A 22,468-nucleotide genomic window follows, 5' to 3' on the forward strand; every position below is an offset into this window, starting at 1 on the left:
GTTGATATCGAGGCCTTTCGTAAAATCCTAGATCCCTAAGGATGCAACGTCCACAATTCACGATTCGGTCCGGCCCCTTGCCTTCTTTCAGCACCTGTGTGTGTTGGCTGTCAAATGTCAATCATGAAAGCTCCAGTTCAGCTGTAGCTCTTAGCCCTTGCCGACTTCTTGGCATTGGGAGAATCGCGCCACCCTCTTGGTATGGATTGCACTCCGCCCAAAGCAAAAGAAAACATAATGCAAAAGATGCATAACAGCTTGGATCATGATCAAAACTTGAACCGTGTTCAAGGTATTAGGTTTACTTACGCATTGCGGAAAGTAGTACTTTATCCCTTAAAATTTGGGTATCACAGTTCGAACGAGATGCCAAGATATCTCGAAATTCAGATATCTTGTACCTCACTTCGTATCAACTGCAACAATACAACAATACCAAGTATGATAGAGGCAGGGGTCCACAGGTACCAATGAGTAGCGCAATCTTCTCGATGCCGAAGAATGTCAAGCTTCCTGCCCTCACTCATTCTGCACCTCTCGAAGCTGCACCTACCCTCCCTACCCTTCTCTCCACTTTTCTCCTTTCACACGCACCTCCCACTCTTCCGCCTATCACGCTGGGTTGCTGGCGCATCTGATACGAACTGAGTTCAGCCGCTCCTAATATATTGACGTTAAGCCAGTGGACACCATGGACATGTCAAACGATGCTTCTAGCCCGATCTTTTCTCTCGTGACCTCGACATCTTTCACAAGCCCAAGGCCTGAAAGCACCGGTTCGGCCGAGACTAGGCGGATTTGGGTCGGTCTCGAACCTTCCGAGAGTTGGGGGTGAGTCAATGGCGCGCTGTCATCCTCCTGGAGCAACCAAGACTTACTTCAGGACAGGCTGGATCGGGATCTTCCGAGGTCAGTGCGCTATTCGATCTTTCTACATGCATTAGTCTCAGCACCGGGATGTCCCTCGTGTTTGTCGATCTTCTTGGGGCCAACGAAACAATATCACAAGTTAACCTGATAACTTGTGTTGGCGTAGGAACGCCACGATAGGTCAAGGCTACCAAATCAGGCACCATCACCGAATCTCACGCGTCATTGACCGTATGCTTCTTAGACCAAAGCTCTATATACCCCTCTACACTGTTTCTGTAAATGCCTCGAGTATAATCTTAAACCTGAGCGTATCTCTGCTCTGATTCAACCTGATTCAAGGGACTTTCAACATCTCACTTGGAACAACCCATCGCCCCAACGATGGCCTCTACTCATGATGAGCTGCCTTCAATGGCGGTGTTCAGCCCGCAGAGCAAGGCGCCACAAGAGGCATATCTGGACGAATTACGGTCCTATCTGTGCGGAAAGGCTGAACTTCGACCTTTACTTGACGCCATCGAAGATCTCCCGAACACGTGGTCCATCTTTGCCGACAACAACCCCGACATTGCAGCTTTGAGCCAAGGCTTACGGTATACCCAGGCCTTGTCCGACTGGGTCAGGAATGGGAATTCATCAAGGATTGCCAATGTCATGTCTGGGATTTTGTCATTACCTCTGTTGACCATAATCCAAACGGTACAGTATTTCCAATTCCTCGAAGTCAAAAGGCTCCGCCACCATGACTTCATAGCGCGGCTTCGGGATAGAGGAGGAGTGCAAGGCTACTGTGGAGGACTCATGCCTGCTATTGCAATCGCCTGCTCTGCGAGCGAAGCCGAAGTAGCCATCAATGCCTCCAAAGCCATGGGCATCGCACTAGGCGTTGGCGCTTATGGTGAGCTTGGAGACGACGAGAACATAGAGGGCCCAACTACAATAGTCGTCCGACTCAAATATCCGGGCCAAGCCCAGGAGATCATAGAGGACTTCAACGACGTGCGCTGCCCATACCAAACTATTTTGCGTGAATCTAGCTAAATCATTCACAGGCGCACATATCAGCCATCACGGACCCAAAGACTGTCAGTATTGTTGGGACGTCCAAGTCACTTGCAGAAATCCAGGTCCGAGCAAAGGCTCGTGGGATGCAAACCCAAGCCATGCATCTGCGAGGGAAAGTGCATAATCCGGAAAATGCCGATTTGGCACAGGAGCTATGCACACTTTGCGATAAGCACGAGAGTCTTCTGCTGCCGGACGCTTCGCATTTGAAATCTCCTTTGAGATCCAACAAGAACGGGGAGAAGATTCTGGAGGGGTCCCTCAATCATGAAGCAATTGAGACGATCCTGGCATCGTGCTGCCAATGGTACAACCTTCTCAATGGCGTCTGCAGAGATTTGGAGAAGACCGGAACTCAAACCCATCTTTTTGCTGCGTTCGGGATTGGCGACTGTATTCCTTTGGCTCCATTCCATAAAGCAGGGCTGCAGATCACAAAACTGGATATTCTCTCCTTCATCAAAGCTTTAATGCCACCTGTTCTGCCAGTGTCTGACTTTGGTGTCAAGTATGCTTATCCGACAGATGCGGTTGCTGTCGTAGGTATGGCATGCCGCCTACCTGGTGCTAACAACATCGAAGAACTCTGGGATTTAATCTCGTCTGGCATTTCGACTGTGGCACCGGTCCCGCAAGATCGGGTGGACATTGCGCATAGCTTTCGAGCTTTGCAAGACCCAAAGTGGGCCGCTAAGCAACAGTGGTGGGGCAATTTCATATCTGACATCGGCTGCTTCGACCACAGCTTCTTCCGCATGAGCCCACGAGAAGCGGCGTCAATGGATCCACAACAACGGATTCTTCTTGAGACAGCATATCAAGCAATGGAGTCGAGCGGGTACCTTGGATCGCACCGACGCGAAACGGGCGATCCTGTCGGAGTCTTCCTAGGAGCAAGTTTCGTTGAGTATCTGGACAACACTTCTGCAAACCCGCCCACCGCATACACCTCTACTGGGACAATCAGAGCGTTTCTATCCGGCAAGATAAGCTATCACTTTGGTTGGACCGGTCCTTCCGAGATTCTCGACACAGCATGCTCGTCTTCCCTAGTCGCCATCAACAGGGCTTGCAAAGCGATTCAGAATGATGAGTGCTCAATAGCACTTACTGGTGGTGTCAATCTTATCACTGGTGTTCACAACTACTTGGATCTTGCAAAAGCAGGCTTCCTCAGTCCAACTGGGCAATGTAAGCCATTTGACAGCGGCGCAGACGGCTATTGTCGTTCAGAGGGTGTAGGACTTGTTGTTTTGAAGCGCTTGAACCAAGCCTTGACCGATCAAGACCAGATACTTGGCGTTATCCCCGGCGCAGGCACCAATCAAGGTGGCTTAAGTCCATCACTCACAGTTCCGCACAGCGCTGCTCAGGTAAAGCTGTACCGGGGTATCCTCCATCAAGCGGGAATGAGACCGGAGCAGGTATCTTATTGCGAGGCCCACGGCACAGGCACCCAAGCAGGCGATCCATTAGAAGTAGCAAGTGTACGGGAAGTTTTCGGGAGCCCTGAACGGCAAGATTACATGCAGTTGGGGTCGATAAAAGGCAACATTGGCCATTGCGAAACTGCTGCTGGAGTTGCCGGTCTTCTCAAGGCGCTGGTCATGGTCAACAAAGCCGCAATACCGCCTCTAGCTAGCCACAAGAGTTTGAATCCAAAGATTCCAGCTCTCGGGACCGACAGACTTGCAATTTCAAGCACTCTAGAAGCTTGGAAGGCTTCGCCGAGAGCCGCACTGGTGAATAGCTATGGTGCAGCTGGAAGCAATTCAGCTGTTCTGGTTTGCCAGGCTCCTGATAATGATAGACAGCCTGCACGCTGGTCACCGCCCTTGGATTTTGCCTATCCAATCATACTGAGCGCTGTGTCCAAGGCCAGTCTGGTTGCCAATGCTGAGAAGCTAGCAACCTTTCTTGAGACTTCAAAGTGCACGATCGCTGATGTCGCGTTTACCCTCGTCGAAAAGCGCAAACGCCATCCAATACGATTCGTGTCGATGGCGTCGAATATGCCGGGGATGGTCAAATCTCTACGATCGATACAGGACCCCTCGGACGCTCCGCAGCCAAGAAAGGTGGTGTTGACCTTTGCTGGCCAAAGCCGGCAATCTGTTGGGCTGAACAAAAATCTGTACGACTCATTCCCTCTCTTCCGGCAGCATTTGGATGCATGCAACGAGCTGTTACAGCAAAGTGGCTTTTCTTCCTGTATACCAGCAGTCTTTGACAAGGAGCCTGTTGGGGATATTGTGGCACTCCAGTGTGGGTTGTTCGCTGTTCAGTATGCATGCGCTATGGCTTGGATCGACAGCGGACTCCAAGTGGAAGCTGTAGTTGGTCACAGCTTTGGGGAATTGACAGCTTTGGCGGTGTCGGGTATCCTATCCCTCAAAGACGCTATCAAGCTTGTTGCTACCCGAGCTGTATTGATGCAGTCAAAATGGGGCCCCCATAAAGGGACAATGCTTTTGGTGGGTGCAGCTGCTGAGGTTGTGCGAAAAATAATCTCCGGAAGGCAAGATGTCGAAATTGCTTGCCACAATGCTCCAACAACCCAGATTGTCGTGGGCACGGAAAGTGCCATCTCAGAGGTCGAAAATCTTGTCAGCCAGGATTCAGAGTATGGTGGCATCAAATGTAAACGCCTAGATGTTACGCATGGCTTCCACTCCCGCTTCACCGAACCACTGCTGAAGGATCTTTCTGCGGTGGCTAACTCGATGGCCTTCAAAGCGCCATCGATCCATTTAGAGTCCTGCACCTTTGAAGAGCTACCCCAAGTAGGACCCGAACGTATCGTCCGACACACTCGAGAGCCTGTCTTTTTCCACCAAGCTGTACGCCGCCTGGAGCAGCGATTTGGCTCATGTCTGTGGCTCGAAGCTGGCTTCGACTCTCCGATCACAGCAATGATTAAGAGAGCAGTTGAGACCCCGGAGAAGCACCACTTTCAGGATCTGAAGACTCCGAGCGGAACAAACCCCACTGTCTTGCTTCCTACCATAACAACCAAACTTTGGCAAGAGGGTGCCTCGACCTCCTTTTGGGGCTTCCGTCCTTTGCATGAAACGCACGTCAAGCAAGTATGGTTGCCACCGTACCAATTCGAACGAAGCTACCACTGGATGCCCTATACCGACCATGCTTTGGAGATGAGTGAAAACCAAGCTATCGGCGGCAAAGCAAAACCTGTGATGGAAACGTCAAGTAAGCCCCTACAACTGGTCGAACCTCGGACGAAACCCAAAGAAGAGGGTGAATATACCATTAATACACAAGCTCAACGCTACACCGGCATCGTTTCTGGACACGCCGTTCTAAACAAACCACTGTGCCCCGCAGCTATGTACATGGAATGCGCAGTGATGGCCGCTCAATTATCACTTGGCAAGACCGAGAGTCAGGGTCTTTGGTTTGAGGATCTGACCTTCGAAGCGCCTCTCGGAGTTGACCATGGTCGCGATGTTACTGTTGTCTTGAAAAAGGACGGTTCAGACAAGGCTTGGTCTTTTGTTGCCAGGAGCGTAAGCAAAGCCAACCCAAGCCCCAAACCGACATTGCACGCCAAAGGAAAGTTTGGTTTCTCTTCGACCACTCGATTCGATCGGTATGATAGACTCATGACGGGCCGCATAGCGCAACTCAAGGAGCAGCCCGAAGTTGAGAAGCTGAAATCCAAAAGAGCTTACGAACTGTTTTCTCGAATTGTTGTGTACGCAGAGCTTCTGAAGGGAATATCGTCGATCACATTAGGGGAATCGGAAGCATTGGCAATGATCGATGTACCGCTCCATAGCAATACCAATGACAGCTCTGCGACAGGAATTTGCGACACAATAGCGCTGGACACCTTCATTCAGGTGGCAGGTCTTTTGATCAATTCCAGTGCGCATTGTGCCGGGGATCAGGTTTTCGTTGCCACTGGTGTTGAGAATTTTTCGATGGGCGCGGCCTGCGACTTTGACAGGTCCAGGAATTGGATTGTGTATGCCATGTTTACACCTGTGGGTGACGGGAAAGCGATGGGAGATGTTTTTGTCCTCACAAGAGATAACGTCGTGGTCATGACGGTCATGGGTGTACAATTCACTAGGCTTCCGGTCACAAGGTTAGACAAGCTGCTGGACTCTGCTAATCCTAAAGCTCGCGACGCGCCGGTCGCGAAACCGACTCAGCCAACTCAGCCACACTTCATAGATGCGACACCTGTTACCTCTAGCCAGAAACAGAGCGATTCTGACAGTGATGAGGATGGTCTGCAGTCTGGAAGCAGTAGTAACACCTCTCTTGACAGCGATTCGGAGGGGCCTGATGATGATGGTAGTGTGAAGACACTGAAGTCTCTCATCGCATCGTACGTCGGGTTGGCCGAAGATGCCATTTCCGATGAGGCGAATATTGCGGACCTGGGAGTCGACTCCCTAGCTGCTACAGAGCTAGCCGATGAGGTCTCGAATACCTTCTCCACGGAAGTCGCTGGGGACGAAATTCAGATGATGACATTCGGCGAACTGTGTCAAAAGGTGGCACCCCAGAAAGCAAGCAGACCCTCCAAGGCGAGTAAACCGGCTCCAACCCAAATTTCAACAATTGCGCCACTGCCAAGCGTCTTACCCGGCAAACCTGAAGGCTCGAAGCCTGTAGCAGAGGCTCTGTCAAGAGCAAATCCTGCACTATCCGATACCACTGTCCTTCAATCCGATCCCATCCAAATCCTTCGAGAATGTGATCCCTTAATTGGCACATCTGCCGACAAACACGGCTTCACTGATTACTGGGACTTAGTCGCGCCAAAGCAGAATCAGCTCGTCTTGACGTATATTGGAGAGGAACTCAGAAAACTGAATCTTGATCTCTGGACGGCTGAGGCTGGAGCGATCCTTCCAAATATCGCATATCTTCCAAAGCACGAACAAGTTGTCCAGAGACTGTGGGATATTCTTGCCGATCATGGCATTGTGTATCCCTACGATTCCAAAATGATCCGGTCCAGCAAGCCTCTTTCAACAACACCATCCACAGATTTGCTCAAGGAAATCAATGCCTCGTTTCCGAAGTATGCCAACGAAAACACGCTTATGTCTGTCACGGCACCCTATTTCGCCGAAGGATTGGCCGGGAAAACTGATCATATCGGCTTGCTCTTCGGGAACCAGTTCGGCCAGGAATGTCTCAACGACTTTTACAACAATTCGCCCCAGCTGGCAGTGATGACGAGTCATTTGCTTAACTTTTTCAACAAGCTTCTCGCGGATAATCCACCTGAAGGCCCACTTAGGATCCTTGAAGTTGGTGCCGGCTTCGGAGGTACCACAAGACGACTGGCAGAAATGCTAGAAAAGAATGGTCGACCCGTGGAGTACACATTCACCGATGTCTCTTCTTTACTAGTGAAGGAAGCACGGAAGAAGTTTGCAAAGTATTCGTGGATGGACTTCCAGTCCTTGAACCTCGAGAAGGATCCTCCAGCCTCTCTCCAAGGCACGTACGACATTGTGATCGGGACTAATGTGGTGCATGCAACATCGAACATTGTGAACTCGACAAAGCGACTGAGGTCTCTTCTGAAGAAGGGTGGCTTTATGGTCTTATCAGAAGTCACCCGTATCGTGGACTGGTACGATCTAGTTTACGGACTCCTAGATGGATGGTGGGCATTCAAAGACTCTAGGACTTATCCGTTGCAGCCTGCCGATGACTGGGTGAGAGACTTGCAACAGGCTGGTTTCGAAAGCGTCTCTTATTCGAAGGGGGACACTGAGGAGTCCAATACACAACAACTCATTATCGGCTCCACTAAGCCAAGCAAGGTACCAAGTACTAGCGAGTCCGTGAAAGCCCGACTAAGGCAAAGCTACAGAACTGAGACGATGCCCTACAAGATCGTTGAAGATACGAAAATCCTGGCGGACGTGTACTTCCCTGAGAGCCCGGCGCCGACAGAACCCATGCCAATAGGTAATCTCATCTAGTATGTTGTTATGTCATAAGCAGACGCTTACTATTCACGAAGCCCTCATGATCCATGGTGGCGGTTACATGACACTTTCAAAACGTGCCATAAGACCCCATCAAACACAACTCCTCCTTGACAATGGCTACCTTCCCGTCAGTATCGACTATCGACTATGCCCTGAAATCGATCTGATCGCCGGACCGATGACCGATGTCCGAGACGCCCTAGGCTGGTTGCGAACCAAGCTGCCCGAGATTGCCCAAGCTCGTGGGGTCGTTGTGGATCCGGCCAAAATCATCGCCATTGGTTGGTCGACTGGTGGTCATCTGGCCATGACCACGGCGTGGACATGTGAGGAGGTGGGACAAAAACCGCCTGCCGCGATCCTCTGCTTCTACGGTCCAACTGATTTCGAATCTGAAGGTGCGTGTCCATCCAATCTTGCCCTGCTTACGCATCCCGCTTCTCTTCAAATCTGGGGATGTGGTGTACTCCTACATCGTCGCTGACCACCATCGCAGAAATCGACCGCCCGCGCGCGGAGCAGTACCCTGAGCGAAGTATGTCTTTGGACAACATCCGCAAATCTCTATCAACAACACCCGTGAGTCCTCGATCTTTGTTTTCGATTTTCTCTTCCTGGAAGACCTCCCTATCACGAGCGACACCCGACCCTCGCTAACACCAATTCTCTCCGCCCGCAGATCACATCCTACGACTCCCCCACCGGCTCCGACGGCACCAATCTCGGCTGGGTCCGGCCGGGTGACCCGCGCTCCGAGCTCGTCCTCTCCCTCTTCAAAGAAAGCCACGGCCTCCGCGTCATGCTCAACGGTCTCTCGTCCGCCGCGCTGGCCACCCCGCCCCCGCGGGCCAAAGTCCACGCCATCAGCCCCATGGCGCAGCTCAAAGCAGGACGCTACACCGTGCCGACGTTCGTGATCCATTCGGACCGCGACGAGATCACGCCGTTCGCGGCCAGCGAGGCATTCGTGACGGAACTGACGGCGAGGGGGGTCCGCGGTGGACTGGGTAGGGTGAAGGGAAAGGGGCATATTCATGATTTGGCATTGAAACCTGGAGAGGACGGGTGGGAGGATGGCGTGGGGGTGGGTTATGATTTTGTTTTTCGGGTCGTCGGGAGGGGTGGGTGAGTGAGTGTGTAAGTCGTTCCTGAAGACATGGCATGTGCGGCCATTCAACATGGCTGCCTTGACACCTCGGGCGTTCGTCCCTGTTCCATACTGTACTCGTCCTGGGGGGTTCTCGGCGTTCGGTGCTCGACCCACTGTACCTAATATAATACCGGGCAGAGCCCACTTCGCTGTCATTCTGTACGTCGTCATCTTCGACCTCGCTATTACACCTCCCCTTCTCCCCAGTTAGGAACAACTATTTTGATCAAATCCAATTTTTGAAATTTACATAACCACGAACGCGTTTATTCCCTTAAACATTACGATAAATTATATTAAAGTCTCTAAGCTTTTATTTAAGACCTCTTTAAACTTATTACGATATCTAAAATTTTATTATCGCTAAAAAATCAAATTTTAAGTAAAAATTATCTAAAATATCTTAAAGATTATATTACTTATTTATTTAATAAAGCGCGTTATTTAATTTAAAATAATGTTAAAGCGAAAGCTATTAAAATATCTAAGTAATTAAAAAAATTCTAAATCTTCTATAAGACGTTTTATTAGAGATTTTTAAAAATATTCTTATAGAAGAATCTAAATATAAATAAATATAAAGTTTAATAATAATAATAATAATACGTAGACTAGCTATTTAGATTTAGATCTAAATTAAAAAATATAAAAAGAGAAATAATAAGTTCTCTATTATAACTCTTAAATTAAATTATTATTCTTATTATAAACGCGTTATTAAAATATAAAATAATTATAAAATTTATAAATAAGATTATTAAGATTAAATATTATGAAAATAATTTAAATTAAAAGATTATAAACGATATTAACGTCGTAATTTATAATAACTCTAAAATTATAAAGTTCTTAAAATTTTTAAATTATAATCTTAAAGAAGATAATTTATAGACTTCTATCTATTTAACGCGTTAGCTTTTAAATAATAATTTTTAACTTAAAATCTTCTATATTAAAGATATATCTCTTCTTATAAAAAGATTATTATAATTATTATTTTTTAATATTATAATCTTAATTATATTTAATATCTTTATAATAATAATATATATAATTAAAGTAAAAATAATAAATTTATTAGATAATAAGATTTAAGATATTATAAAGAGTAAGTTTAATTAATTTAACTCTATATTATTAGATATTATTAAAATATATAAAATTAAGTATATTAGCTAACTATTAAAATATAATTATTAAAAATTATTAAAAATATATAGATTAGCTATTATTATATTTTACTTTTTTAAAATTATTAACTTTATAATAAAGAGAGATCTTATCTAGAGAAGTTAAATATATATCTATAAGCGCTTTATATATAATATTAATTCTAGATAATACTATAAATATTAGAATTATAAATATAAAAAATATTTTTATTATATCGATATAAAATATAAAAGATATAACGTCTATAATTATATTAAAGCGAACTATTAAGCTAAATATCTCTATTATTATTATTATAAATAAGTTAAATATAATTTAAAAAAGAATATATATTTAAGAAGAAAGAAGGAAATAAAGAAATACGTTAAAAAATAAATAAATAAATATTAAGTCTTTTTAGAATCTAAAGAATATATTATTATATAAATAATCTCGTCTTAAAATATTTAATAAGTTTTTCTTTCGAATATTAATAGTCTAAATAATTCTCTTATAATAAAAGAGAAGAAAATTCTTTAGCGTAAAAGCGTTTATACGAATTTTTAATTATAGATCTTAATAAAAGCTTTATTTAGAGATATACTTAAAAAGAGCGACGCTTATAATTAAGCTCTAAAAAAAATTATAATTTAGATATTAAAGTTTAATAAGAGAAAGATAAATTTTATAGACTTTAATCTTTATACTATAATAGTAATAGATTTAAAAAAAATAACTAGATATTTAAATATCTTAATATATTTCTTTAAAAGATAGAAGAAAAGTAAAAATTCTAAAAACTCTATATTTAATATATCTCTAAATACGCTAATAATTAATATAAATAATATAAAGTTAAATAAGAGAAACTTTAATAATATTAATAATATTTTATCTATATAATAATTATAAGCGAAAAAATTATAATACGCCTCTTTAGAGAAATAAGTTTAAATATTATTAATAAAGAAAGTCTAAAAGTATATAAAGATTATATAAACCTCTAAATCGATTTTTATTAACTCTCTCTTCTTTTAATTTATCTTTTAAATATTACTATCGCCCTTAATATTAATTATCTCGAGAAACTTTAATCTTAAATCTACTCTCTCTTATATTAGATATTACTATCGCGATTTAAATCTCGCTACTCTTAATTTATCTCTATTAAATTTATTAAAATACTTATTATTAAAAACTTATTTATTTATTATTAAATTAATTTTAAAAATACTCGCTTATTATAAAGATAAATAAAGTAAAAAGATAAATAGTAGTAGAGTTAGTAGCGTCTTTATACGACGTTAAGAAATAATTTAATCTTTATATCTTAATAATATCTAGATCGATTTCTTCTCTATCGAGAAATAGAAGATTAAAAATTATCTTATATAATTATTAGAGATTAAAAGATTTAATTATAGCGAACTTTCTTTATAATTTAAAAATATATAATTATAATTTAATAGCGATCTAGAAATTCTAGATTAATATATAAATAATAATTACTTACTATTTAATTAAGACTTTTTATAATTTATATTACTTAAATAATAAATATTATAATAGAGAAAGAAGCTAAATATATATTTTTATATATAAATATATCTCTCTAATAAGTATCTTCTAATTTATAATATTTTTATTTATTAATATTTTAAGCGTAGAGATTTAACTTTAAATATAAATATTAAAAAATATTAATATCTATTTAATTAATATATATAATCCTCTAAAGAATTAAAATAAATTAACTTCGAAGAAAGTATTATCTTAAAAATCGCTAGAGATATTTAAAAAGACTATGAATAATAATAAACGCTTTTATCGCTTAAGATAAAATTAAATAATAGAAATTATCGCTATAAATAATTTTAATATTTATTATCTTATTTAAAAAGAAAGCTATATTAACGCGAGTCTTAAGATAATTAAATTACTTAAAATTATAAATAAATTTTAACTTATATAATAATTATTCTAAGATATTAAAATATTTAAATTTCTTAATTTAATATCTTATATATTAAACCTCTACTTTATAATAAAGAATCTAAATAATTATATTATTTAATATCGAATATAAGATAATTTAGATATCGCGTTAAATTACTATTTAATAGAAATTAAAGTAAATATTATAATTAAGATAATAAAGTTCTTAATAAATTATAACTATTTTAAAATAAATAGAGCGCTATATAATAAAAAAATTATATTTTAAATTTTTTAAATTCTAAGAGAATTCTTACTCGAGAGGCTTAACTTCTTCTTTTTAAAAATTTTAAAAATTATTTATAATTTTCTTATTCTTATTATTCTCGAAAATAAAAAAAAGAACTTTTAAAAATCTAGCTTTAACGAAAAGTATAAAGAGATAAATCGATTAATATAAAATATCTATCGACTTTATTAGAAGTTTAAAATCTCTCTTAATATTTATTATCTTTATATAATTAAAATAAAAAAACGCGTTAATAATTAAAATAATATAAAAAGATAAATAATTTATATAAATCTTATAAAAAATTATTAAATTAAGCTCGCGAAAGTAATAGACGATATAAATAAAATATAAAAGCTTATAAAGTAGATATAAAATTAGATAATATTCTTTTTATTATTTATCTTAAATCTAAAATACCTTAATAAAATAATAATAATACTTAAAAAGAATAAGATAGCTATTCTCGCTAGAAGATTCTTTCTTAAACTCTTAATAATTAATTTAAATAATTTAAAAAAGTATATTTATTTAAAATTACTTTTAATCTCGAAAATTATCTAGAAGAAAGTCTTAGCGATAATTTAAAAATCGTCTTTATAAAATACTTCGAAAGAAGATAAATTATTTAATATTATATTTTAATAAGACTTAATAACTCTATAAAAGTCTTTTATATAATTATTTAATAAATATTTAAAGTATAGATATTATCTTATTAGCTTTAAAAGTTCTATTATAATAACTCTTTATAAATTCGAAAAGAAAAACTACTCTATTTTTAAGTATTATTATCTTATCGCGCTATTTAATATTCTTAAAAAAGCTCTTAAGTTAATTATAATAATTTAACTACTCTATCTTATAATAAAGTATATTTTTATTTTTAAAAATTATTTTAAAAAGAGAAAGAAAATTATAACGAAGTATACGCTTTATATATTAATTAAGAAAATTTACTCTATATAGCGATAGAAGTAGATATATAGTCTACTCTATTTAGATATTATTAAAATTTTTAATAATATTAATTATTTTTAATTACTCTATAATCTTTATAAGTATAAAATTAATAATATAATTATAAATTAAGTTAAGAGTTTTATCTCGAATCGCTTTATAAGAATAAAAGCTTCGAATTTTTTATTTAAATTCTTTTTATAATAAATCGAAATCTCTTAAAGTTTAGCGATTTTCTCTTTACTATATTACTTCTATAATAATAATCTTATAAAAAAAGTTATTACTCTTAAAATAAAAGCTTTAGAAATTAAATATATTAATAATATAAATATTCTAATCGCTAACAATATAATTAAAAATTATATCGCTATATTAAAAATTATCTACTTTATCTATCTTCGCTAAATTCTAAAATATATTTTAAAATTTAATTTAAATAAATTTTAACTCGTTTATTTTATATAGATTTTATAAATAAATTTAATCTTATTTAATCTAGATAATATAATTTATAAAGCTATTAAATCTCTAAAATATCTTAGCGTTTTTCTGAATTAACGCTTAATCTTTAATATTTATATTAATAAAATAAAAGAAAAAATAAATATTAAGATCTTAATATTAAGCGTTTTAAATAATTTAATCTAAGATATAAATATAAAGAATTTATATATAATCTATATCTCGATAATATTATTTCTCTTTATCTATTATATATTAATATAATTTTAATTATTAGATAATTATAAGATTAAAAGAAAAGAGAATAAGATTTTAAGATTTATATAAGATATATAAAAGAGATACGCGAGAATCATCTCGAGAGCCTTTAAGATAATCTCGAGAAATATTTTAAATATCGAATTATTCTTAATATTAGTATAATAAATAATAAATAATATAATAAATAATATTATACTACGAATCGTTATTAACTCTATTTATAATTATCTTTAAATTATAAAAATTAATAATTTAATCTTAATACGCGAATAGTTAATATAAAATAATAATCTTAATATTATTTATATCTAACTTAATTCTCTAAAAAGATTTAAATAATATTATAAAGTTATTTATAGCGTTAAACTTAAGACTCTAAAATCTCGCTTATTATATATTAACTCTTTATAATAATAACTCTCTTATATTATTATCGCTATTAACGCGAAGATAAATATAAAAAATTATAATCGAATAATTTATTATAATAATTTAAAATATATTATTATCTATATAAATAATAATAGAATTAAAAATAAAATAAGTGTATTAATAATTCGAATAATATTTATTTAGAAAGATTTAAGCGTTTTAATCTCGATAAGAATTATTTATATTAATCTCGAATTTTAATTTATTATCTATTTCGAAGAGCTCTATAAACTATATCTCGCCTTAGAAATTCTTAAAAAATTCTTAAAATTCTAGAATATAAAATTAATTATTATCTTTATAAATAATTAGATAATAATTTATAATATTTATAATTTTTAAAGTTAATCGAGTTAATATATAGTAATTAAAATCGTTTATTTTCTTAATATTCTTAAACGTTAAATCGAAATCTATTAAATTTTAATTTATTAAGAAATATTAAAAAATAAGAAGATTAATAGAATAATTAAGAAAGCGATAGAATAGCGAGAACGAGATTAAGGCTTAATAACTATTATACTATTAAACTTAATCTCGCTTATTATATTATAAAGTATATTATATCGTAAACGCGCTATAGACTAATAAGTATAAAAATAATTTAATTTAATAGCGTCGCGTAAAGTGAGAGAGCTAATAAGACGTCTAAAATTTATTTTAAATTTTTATATATTAAGAAAGTTTAAATTTCTAAATAAAGTTAGAAGCGTAGTATTTATATAAATAAAAATAGCTTATATCGATTTAAATAGCTTTCTAACTAAAATTAATATTCTTAATATTAAATTATAATATTCTTATAAATATAAATTAAAAATATAAAATTATATATTATTATATTATAGGCTATATAGAAAGCTATAAAAAATTATATTTTAAATAAATAATAAGCGAGAGATTAATATTAATATTCTTCTAAAGAATTCGATAAGAATAACTATTATTATTTATTTTATAATAAAGATAAATAGATTTTAATAATTTCGATATTATTAAATAAATAAGAAATTAGATAATAAAGACGAAGATAGAAATAATATTAATAACGTCTTAAGATAAATATAATAAATATTTTAATTAATATTAATACTTATAGCGAGCTCTTAAATCTATATTATAATACTTTAAAAAAATTATTTTTATATATATATTACTAGAGATAAGAGTTACTTCTAAATTATTTTTTTAATTATTATTAAAAAAGAATAATAGAATAATTTCTAAATTTTAAGTAATTAATAAATATAATTTTTATAAGATAGACTATTAAAAAGATTATATCTCTTCTTAATATTTTTAAAAATATTATATCTAGTAAAGGCCTTTATAAGCGATTCTAAAATATATTTAAATAATAATTATAAATCTAATAATAATTTAATCGATAATAATATTTAGAAAAAATTTTAAGTTAAGAGAAATCTTCTTAAAAGCGCCTCGATAGAGAATTCTTTTAAGCTTTTTAGCGAATTTAATTGGAAAGCTTGCTTTCTCCCTGGCTCAAGAATAAAATCACTTCTGTGCCAAGCCTTGCTGTGAGACTGTTCTGGGAAACTCTTATCTTATTAGGAAGTAACTAAGGATTTAGTAGATCTTAGCTAAGAACATCAATTTCTTCTCTAATTTTCTCCAATCCTCTCTCACTAAGAACATCAATTTTTTCTCTCCAATCCTCTCTTACTAAGAACATCGATTTTTTCTCTGATTTTCTTCAATCCTCCCTAAGATGTCTTAATTAATTCTTGACTTTGGCCTTGTATTCTCTGCAGCTCGACGTACTGTAAATCGATATTAAAAGAATTATCAAAAATAAAATACCGAGCGCGCTCTCTTATAGTTATACTTTTAAAATTAGTTACGATTTTAGAGAAAAGCTTAAAGTCGATAGTAACGTCGATTATCTTTATGCGATATCGTATTATAATCTTAACCTCAATCTACGATATCTTAAAATCTTCCTTAAACTACTCTCGAAGGTATTAATTCTATACGTATTATCGAGACGTAAATAGATATCTTCAAGTTCGATACTTTAGACCCCGATATTAAACGCTCTATATTCGATGTTTATAATATATATCTACGAAAAAATTAAGGTCTTGACGCTTTAAAACGCGTTTACGAAAAAGTCGAAATAAGTTATTTTTATCTTTAATGAGAGGTTGTCGAGGATTTGTGTGATGATCTCGTATATTGGATACGTTTTTAAGAAGAGTGATTCTTATAAGGGCCTATTAGTATCGAATTATAAGACGCCTTAGATTATGTATTTTACGTTGTGGAAGCTAAGTATATAGCGATCGATCAGTCTTAAATTAAGGATGAACTTAAGACTTTGTTATGTACGGCGATTCGGCGTGGAGATCTTAAGGCTATTTATAAGCAACTTCGGTTTATGATTGATGATCGTTATAAGGAATTTCTTTAGGGGGATTATAGTTATAATCTTGACGAAGCGGACGACCCTATACCGATCTCAAAATGGGCTTTATGTAAATAATTTCGAGCTTGCGAGGACGGCCCCTCCGGCAGGAGCCCCCGGAGGGCCCTCGGAGAGCCCTCGGAGAGCCCCCGGAGGGTAGGGGGGCTTAGGGGGTCTCCCCTTAATAGAATTGGTATTATGCAGTAGTAATCTTCTCAATCTTCTCAGTCTTCGGAGAGCCCCCGGAGGGTAGGGGGGCTTAGGGGGTCTCCCCTTAATAGAATTGGTATTATGCAGTAGTAATCTTCTCAATCTTCTCAGTCTTCTCAGTCTTCTCAGTCTTCTCAGTCTTCTCAGTCTTCTCAGTCTTCTCAGTCTTCTCAGTCTTCTCAGTCTTCTCAGTCTTCTCAGTCTTCTCAGTCTTCTCAGTCTTCTCAGTCTTCTCAGTCTTCTCAGTCTTCTCAGTCTTCTCAGTCTTCTCAGTTTTCTCAGTCTTCTCAGTCTTCTCAGTCTTCTCACATCCTCGGCAAGTTTTCCACTACTGGGTAGCCCCGCGCCCCAGCACATATTAAATATTTAGCACTTAGAAGTAGCTCTAGAATCGAGAAATAAGTTTTAAATTAATATCTAAGATCGGAACTCTCTTAGTAGAGCATAGCCTTCAGCTAGAACCCCGATGCTGGTCTTCGGACCCTATCAATGAATAACTACTACTACTACTACTCCCCAGTCAGAGTGCGCACGCTTTTACAACATTTAGCGTATTCAAAACCCTCTGGAATGCTTGGCACCGGAGATCTTTCACACCACACACCCGAATTCGTACTGCTCTCCACAAAGTCATTCAAATGAGTTAGCTACGTCGCGAACAGTCGCATTGAATCATATTTGGAGCTTTTTTAGCCTCAGCCATCCCTTCTAAACCCATTATTAACCTAGTAGCTATCCAATCGTAGCCGTCGCCGCCCCTCACTCGCTGTCGCAGCAAGAACTATCCCCCTATAGCTACTAGAGATAGCCTAGACGTACTACTTCCGATTCTAGTACTCTAAACGAGCTTATGGCGCTGATTCTAGCTCCGAATAATCTTAATATTGAGAGAACAGCGAATCTCTTTGGCTACTTGCGAAGGCCTCCAGTAGAAACAAAGAACATGCTCGGCCTTCGCCTGAGCAAGAGTACCAAGGGGAAGAGGTATGGCGATTGGGGGGTTGAGGAACATACCAAGACTTCAGTATAGCTTCTTTTTGTGATTTTGGTACCTACACTAACGATAGCGGTGTTATTGAATGATTTTCCGGAGAGATGTCTGATGCCACAGTACGTGACCTTCTTGTAGAATGACCCCTCGATGAAGAAGCCACGCAGTACAGGCATTCGGATTGCACTTTTTACCCGATCGATAACACAGCCATGTACCAGTGATGCACAGGGTTCCTTGTACCCCGTAAGCTCCTCGATAGGAGGCTCAAAGCGTGGCTTACAATCTAATCTCCTTCGTACCTCCCAGGGACTATAATTCCCGAGGCACCATGATTGTACGAGCTCTGCGCGGTTGTCTCGCTCAGCAGCTCCGGTTGAGCGCCGCAACATTCGACAAAACCCCCCGCGAGCGCAATCTTCGCGTCCGGATCCAGGCGCGGTCTTGGAGAGGCAGCGCACGTCGTATCATGGCTCAAGCTATGAAACAGTTATGAGAGTGTGATGGGGATGATCCAGTGATTCTGTCGCTTAGCGTGACTCCTGCCGGCAATTGTCGCGGATCTAATTTCTGAGGCAGCCAGGCTTAGGCAGCGATGGGCGAAATGGTTCCGCCGATGAAGCGCATTTGGTCTCTAAGCAAAAGCCTGTTGTGGAGGATAGACGCGGTGAATCGAAGAAGGGGGCGGGGACTGTTGCGAAAAAGGCGAAGGGCTGATAGGTGGTGAGACCGGAGTACGTTTCTGACGGCTTGGCGCCAAGCCATCGGCAAAATAAGTAGGCGGTATAAATTGAGAAATTTGACCGACAGAGAATATCTGTTCAACGAGTTTCACAACTACAGCCTTCCTTTGTCGTTCTCATTGGTGCCTGACTAGCAGGTCTTATAGGTATGATAGACCTTTCATCCGAAATTGCAGCTGCCAAATAATAATACGGTTCGACTGTCCGATTCATATCATCCCAGCTATATGCTCGCCACAAGGCACATATGACGACGCAATGGTCTCTTGCCAGATATCTCTCCAGTCTATGTACTTGCTACTAGCCACATGTGACGTTCCCACGATCAATGTCCATCTAAGCAACCTCCAGGATGGGGACTTGCTGTCATACCCATTCCGTGCTCGTAAACAATTTAGGAATAGCTGGTTTGAAAACCTAACCTTCCGTGTGTAAAACGGTTTGCTCTACCATTGAGCTAATTTCCTCATGTTTGTTTCGCGGTTGCGATTGCAATCTAATCGTGAGATAAAAACATGAACTCATACCCATTTCGTGCTCTATAGGATCCGTATATCCACGCAGTAGACGAGCGTACTAAGCTGTCATGGTTGTTATTAAGATGTCCGAGGCATACTGCGCGCCGACCAGTAAAACTAGAAACATGCCAATGCTCGATACAAGAAGGAGATTAGATCAAGTTGACTAGTTGTGTAGTAGGCGTGAGGAAAACTCGCTGTTTCAGCTCGTCTGAGCTCTTTCCGATCGACGTGGTTGGCGGTGCTTATGATATCGCACCTGGTAGAGCAGTCAGCTGAGTTACAAAGATCTCCCTAACTATGCTCATATTTTTTATACGTATCTTGGGACGGGTCTTTGATAGGTTTCGCTAACATCGTAAGGCGCTCTCAATGAGAGTGTAGAAGTTCGTTTTCTTGAGATGTCGGATATGCGCTCCCCTCTCGGAAAAGCAAAGCGTGCCTCTCGGTCAAGGTCATCCTTGGGCTGACGGGTTACCTGAAACTTCTGTTATAATTACTAGGCACTGGGGCTCTTGTCGTCGGTCGTGCATGTAGCTGACCCGATCTAGATATATCCGTGTCCCGCATCGATATAATATTGAGCTGAAAAGAAAGGGATTCTATCGAAAGTCGCACTCTTCTCAACGGGATGATACTACTATCATGTTTTGCTTTAGGGGTAATGACTAAGGAAATAGCGAATTTCTTAGGCAATAACTCTTTTGTGGATGTGATTATTCGACGACATGTCGCTTGAAGTGAGCACTTTTCGATTGCTTTGACCACCTAATAGTGTGTAACCGTGGGTGCTGTACCCATCGTGTGTCAGCATAGAAAAGGTAGAGATCCAGTTTAACAAGCAGTATTACAATGTATCGAGGATAGGCTGGTCCGTAGCTGTTGGTATCTTATCCTGCATTGGGGGTGATTGTCACTTCAGGTCCGCTGAGATTGCAACTGAGATGTCAAATTTTTGCCAACGCTTAGATCACTTCAGACTCACTTCAGACTCGGAATGCACATTTTGGCTATACTATGTCCTTTGCTCCCCGCATCTTCTAGCGGTTTCGGCAGCGGTCTCCATCTATTCTACAAGGACGACATAAACAAGCAATCTCCTTGAAGTGATTTGAGCGAAATTCCAGCCAACAACGCAAACGCTGACATCAACCTGACCCCCAACCCAGGCGTTTCACGTTTTCAGAGATACTCCTCAATCATGCCGGACCTCAAATTGCCTGAGGCGACTTGGGGCAGACCTCCTGGCCGCACCGCGAAGAGAAAGCGCCCGGACCCTGACTTCGACATCGCCATTGACCCAGACAGTCAAGTTGATCGCTTCAAACGCCAAAATATTGGGAATGATACCATCGATCTGACTCCATCACATCGAATACCTGATGTCCTGGGGTCGCAAGAAACGGATCCTGCCTATACAACCTCAACAAGAGAGTCTCAGCGCTCTCAGCTTCCAGCCCCTCTGCTAGATTTACTGTCCTCCCAGCCCTTGCGAAAGCCATCAATATCACCCTCTTATCAATCAACTACACTTCCATCAGAGTCTCAGTCGCCCGATTTGCCCGCCTCCGCCATATCTGAGCTTGAAACCCTAAGTGCTGACAACCAACTCGACAAGCCCAACGACAAAGGCAAGGCCATCCAAAAATGGGATCCTAAGGTGTGGGACGAGAATGAATTCGACAGCGACGAGGAGAATATGAGCCTAGCAGTCACGATGAAACTAGCCACCGAGCTCTCCCTCTTGAAGTCGTTCCTTGAGATCTACAGAAAGTTCAACATCCATTCGCAACAGTGGGACTGTGGGTTAGTGGGTCCATTATGAGGCCATAGCGTTGGTGGCTGTTTGACCAGCCGTTCGCCACAGTGGGACTGGGGGTCCTGTTGGTACCCTTGTTGGTACCCCTGTTGATACCCCGGCAAGGGGTTGAGGACAGGTGTCCAATACGAGCTATATAGCCACCTATTTTGCACCTATTAACGGCTCTTTATTCGATTTTATCTCTTTTAGAGCCATATTATTTTCTTCTTCTTTCATAGTTGAGTTTATATAAATTAATCTTTATTTAACTATTATAAGCACTATTCAACTATTATAAATATACTTTATACTCTTATATACTTCGTAATAACCCTCGCCGCTATTATTAGATTTAAAAAAGCGATTAAATATATTATCCCCGTCTTTAAGATTATTAAAAAGATCTTTAACGTAATTAATAAGATTAATAAGACTCTTAAGACTAAAAAGGCTTCTAAGACTATTAAGGCTAAAATATCTCTCCTCTATAAGAATATCCTTATATACGATATATTATCGGATATTATAAGCCCAAATTAGATAAATAAAACGCCCTTATCTACTATTAAAGTAGATCTTTAAGAATTAATAATCTAGCTATTTAAGATTTAAGAGAAATAAAATAATTATTAATATTATAAGAGTAGAGTTTATAAGTTACGCCGCTATTACTATCGCTATAGTCGCAGTTATTATTATTATTACTTAAATATATTAAATTTAAATTTATTTAACTCTAAATCGAATTAGAAGAAAAGAAGAGAGGTTCCCTTTTATTATATAAAAGATAAGAAGCTCTTTCTTAATATTATTAAAAGATTTTAAAGTATAAACGTTAAGTACTTTAAATAAATCTTCTTTAGAACCTTTAAGACTAAAAATTTTATTAAATTAGCCTATATATATACTATTTCGATTAAGAAGAATAAAAACGTTAATAGCTATAATTATATAATATACTACTTTTATATATACTTAATAGTTATTAATCGCTTTATATATATTAATATAAAGAAAGATTTAAATAAGACTCTATATATATATACTATTCGCTTACTACGATTACTTATTATCTATAAATTTAACTTTATTCTCGCTTATTATCTCGTCTTTATTATTATATATATTTAGAGTAATTAAAATAATTCTAAAGTCTAGAAAGCGAACAATTAGAGCTATAAAGATTTTTTTATATTTAAAAGAACTTATATAAA

The 22,468-nt window shown here is 37.8% G+C and overlaps 2 protein-coding genes across 2 annotated transcripts; both read left to right on the forward strand.

Moving 5' to 3' along the window:
- Positions 1 to 1,254: 1,254 nt before the first annotated feature.
- On the forward strand, positions 1,255 to 9,051 carry HO133_010884 (uncharacterized protein; the record flags this gene model as incomplete). Its single annotated transcript, XM_037301733.1, has 5 exons — positions 1,255 to 1,872; positions 1,926 to 7,899; positions 7,955 to 8,320; positions 8,419 to 8,501; positions 8,602 to 9,051. 5 exons carry the CDS (start codon positions 1,255 to 1,257, stop codon positions 9,049 to 9,051), a joined length of 7,491 nt encoding a protein of 2,496 aa, XP_037153367.1.
- An 11,603-nt stretch (positions 9,052 to 20,654) lies between these two features.
- Positions 20,655 to 21,278, forward strand: HO133_010885 (uncharacterized protein; the record flags this gene model as incomplete). Its single annotated transcript, XM_037301734.1, has 1 exon — positions 20,655 to 21,278. The coding sequence occupies one exon, from the start codon at positions 20,655 to 20,657 to the stop codon at positions 21,276 to 21,278; it is 624 nt and encodes a 207-aa protein (XP_037153368.1).
- Between the last annotated feature and the right edge of the window lie 1,190 nt (positions 21,279 to 22,468).

Source organism: Letharia lupina (assembly GCF_014066315.1).
Source record: "Letharia lupina isolate WasteWater1 chromosome Unknown contig_9, whole genome shotgun sequence".
NCBI classification, from domain to species: Eukaryota; Fungi; Ascomycota; class Lecanoromycetes; order Lecanorales; family Parmeliaceae; genus Letharia; species Letharia lupina.